This window comes from Vitis vinifera, chromosome 16, assembly GCF_030704535.1.
Source record: "Vitis vinifera cultivar Pinot Noir 40024 chromosome 16, ASM3070453v1".
NCBI classification, from domain to species: domain Eukaryota; kingdom Viridiplantae; phylum Streptophyta; class Magnoliopsida; order Vitales; family Vitaceae; genus Vitis; species Vitis vinifera.
In genome coordinates, this window is record NC_081820.1 from 20991610 (window position 1) to 20994825 (window position 3216).

At 33.0% G+C, this 3216-nt stretch overlaps 1 protein-coding gene across 1 annotated transcript; it reads right to left on the reverse strand.

The window, feature by feature from the left end:
- Positions 1 to 208: 208 nt before the first annotated feature.
- On the reverse strand, positions 209 to 1906 carry LOC100248574 (uncharacterized). The gene has a single exon (XM_002273845.4). It carries the CDS (start codon positions 1711 to 1713, stop codon positions 373 to 375), a length of 1341 nt encoding a protein of 446 aa, XP_002273881.1. The 5' UTR covers positions 1714 to 1906; the 3' UTR covers positions 209 to 372.
- Positions 1907 to 3216: the final 1310 nt, after the last annotated feature.

A 3216-nucleotide genomic window follows, 5' to 3' on the forward strand; every position in this document is an offset into this window, starting at 1 on the left:
CACTCACAAAATGAAGAACGGTGGAAGGGTTTAACGAATGGGAAAATTCTGCAACAAGTTCACCTTCAGGTACTCGCTGTTTATAGTTCAATTATTTTAGCTCCTAGATCAAAGTTTTATCTCAAATGCATCTTTCAAAAGCTCTTAGCCTTTATTCAATTTGTCATCAACATAAAATTCATATATGCAACAAACCAAACAGAGCATGTCAAGTGTAAAATCTCTAAGGAGTTCTTCATTGTTGTAAGTTGCAAGTCATCAAACAGATAAACGGATACAAGATCAATACAAGCACAAAACTTATCAAAGGAACAAATAAAACCCAACTCAATGGCTGACTATTTTAGGCCAAGACAAAAAAATACAGTGTCATCATGAAACATACAAAATGCCACGCCGATACAACAAAAGGCTTGCTGAAGTAAAAATCGCCCAAACAAAGACAACCCACCAAGCCAATAACAAAGCAACCTCTTTAAAAGAAGCAGAGCAAGGCAGTAAACTACTTATGAACTGGAAATTTTCAAATAAGTTACTCTCAACCTGAGACAAGCCAAGAAAGAGAAGTACCAGTGCTGGCGGTGCAAAAAACTGCAAAACTACAAGGCAAAAGTAGTGATTGTGCAGAAACACCTTTGCCCTGCTAAAATCCAAGTCCGGAACCTTGCTAGAGTGCAATCGCTGGTACCACGACAACACTGCTTCATTCAAATACATTTGCAAGTTCGGGCGCAAAGCCACAACTTGCAAAATCCCCGAAAGCAACAAACACCAAACTCTAAGCTTCTCAAAATCTGATTGGGATATACCCAAATTCTCAACCAATTTGTCAGCATTCCCGATTGCTTCTTTAGTATCACTATTGTTTACATTGACAAGGACTGCTGTCATTGGTTTAATCCAGAGCAATGCTGTGAACACAATTAACAGATAATTAACATAAAGGATCACTCTAGCAATCCAGCCACATGAAATTATTGACAAATTCCATCGAAGCTGATCAGTTCCAATCCAAAATGCCCGAGCACACTTGGTTGCAGGCATAAACAAGAAACCCGAAAAGCAGCCCATCAAAAGAGCAACAGAAATCCTCCCAAACCCATCAATTGATCCAAATTTAACATCAAAAACTGAGGGAGCCAATTCACAACAAATAATAAACCCTAACAAAAACCCCAAAAACCCCATACCAACACTCAATTGCTTCTCAGACCTCTTCGACGCCGATTTCTCGAACGATACCTTTGCGAGAATCACAAACACTTTACCCACACCCACAACCCCCAAAAGCACCGGAACCAAAACCTCATTTCCCAAAACCCCAGAATCCTTCGAAACACTTAAAAAAATCTTAAGCAATAAACACAAAACCCCAACAAGAGAGAGCCTAAAAGCATCACAATACTCTTTGAAATAGATTCGCGTTTCGAGATGACCCTCGTCCAGCTTCAACCTGAAGATCTGAGCATTGTTTTCATCGAATTCGTACTTCTCTTTGGATTTGCCCCTCTTTTTGAGCTCAAAACTTGAAGAATCCGAATCGGGTCTTCGAATAGCTGCTTTGATACCCTTGGAGTTGTCAACAGCATCCGGGTGAATATAAGTGAAGAGCCCATGAAGAAAAAAGATTGGGATTTTGAGCAATTTGAGAATGAGGGTGAGTGTTAGACAGAGTGATGTGTATAAGATCAGATTTTTGTAAGAAGTTGCCATCTTTTTTTGAGGGTTTGAAGACAAGAGGAAAACAGATCTCTAAGGCTTGGGATGCGCCATGGAGGCGGCTGATACGGACAGAGAGAAAAGCTTGGGTAGCGTTCTATTCAAGAAGGCCATATATTCGCGCTGTAAGTCTACCTATATCAAACCTGGGCTCTAATAGTTTTTGAAAATCATTGCACGATGTTTTTTGTGTTGTGGAACAAAAGTTTTTAATACTTTTAAATATATTTTTAAAATAATTTTCATATATATATAATTATTTTAATAAAAATATTTAAAAGATAATCCACTTCATTTGTAACTTGAATAATTATTTTCATATAGTCATAAAAAGAATCCATTAATTACGAGATGAAATAGATATACAATTCTTTTTTTTTTTTTTTTTTTTCATATAACTTCATTTCAATAAAGAAATATTTTATAAATTTGGGTAAACTATAAAACTTGATTATATATATTTTAAAATTGGACATAAATAGAAAAATTATTTTTGACTTTTACCCAAATATATTCACATTAAGAAACAAAATTAAAATATTTAAAAGAGAGAGGTGTGGAAGACTTATTAGTATAATTGTCTATATGATTTATTTAGTAATTTACTAATATATTAATGTAGCTGCAATTATTTACTTGATATAAATAGTTTTAACTACAAAGAATTAAATGACAAAAAAAAAAACTTAAAAAAAATGAAAGGGAAAAAAGTATCCTATTTACTAGATGTGTAATAACATGAAAGGAGACAAATAATTTTACTAATAATTACATGCTTAAAATAGACATAACTATCATTGTCAAATAATGATAAATGGAGTAAATTAATAATTCTTTGGTTAAATGAAATGTATCATTAAATGAAACAACTATTAGCGCATTTTGATAATGATAGGTCTTGTGGTGAAAATAATATAGAAAAATCATAATTTTGTGTACATTGATCTTACAAAGTTAAAATCATAATTTTAACCTAGAAGAGAAAACATGAAAATAATATAGAAAAATAGTTGACATTCGACTGATACTTGGAAATTAAATTGCAAGACTAAATGCAATTTAACTTTGTGTACTCACAAATTTCTCTTTTAGAAATATTATTTGTGGTCAAATTAGATTTTTATTGATTTGAAAAATGACATGAGTACAATCTCTATTTTGCCTTCTAATTCTTGTTTTTCGTAGTTATTAATAAAGTGTTTCAAAGAAATTTGATTTTGAATAGCTTGAATTTAATTTAGGACTTGACTTTGTTTGGTTATGAGTGTTGACTTGAATCTTGTATTGTCTTAAGTCTTGAAGTGATTTGAAACTTAGTTTAACTTGGACCTTAACTTGATGTGGGTGTTACTATCACTTAAACCTTGGTATGACTTGAGACTTGATTTAACTTAGACTTTAGTATGTCTTGAGTTTTTGCTTGATTTAGGTCTTATTGTGACTTGAGCTTTGTTTTGATTTAAACAATGTTGAGTGAGAGGTTGAGCAACTTGATCT

Coding starts and splice junctions, on each gene's coding strand:
- LOC100248574 (XM_002273845.4), bottom strand. CDS start 1,713: ATGGCAACTTCTTACAAAAATCTGATCTTATACACATCACTCTGTCTA.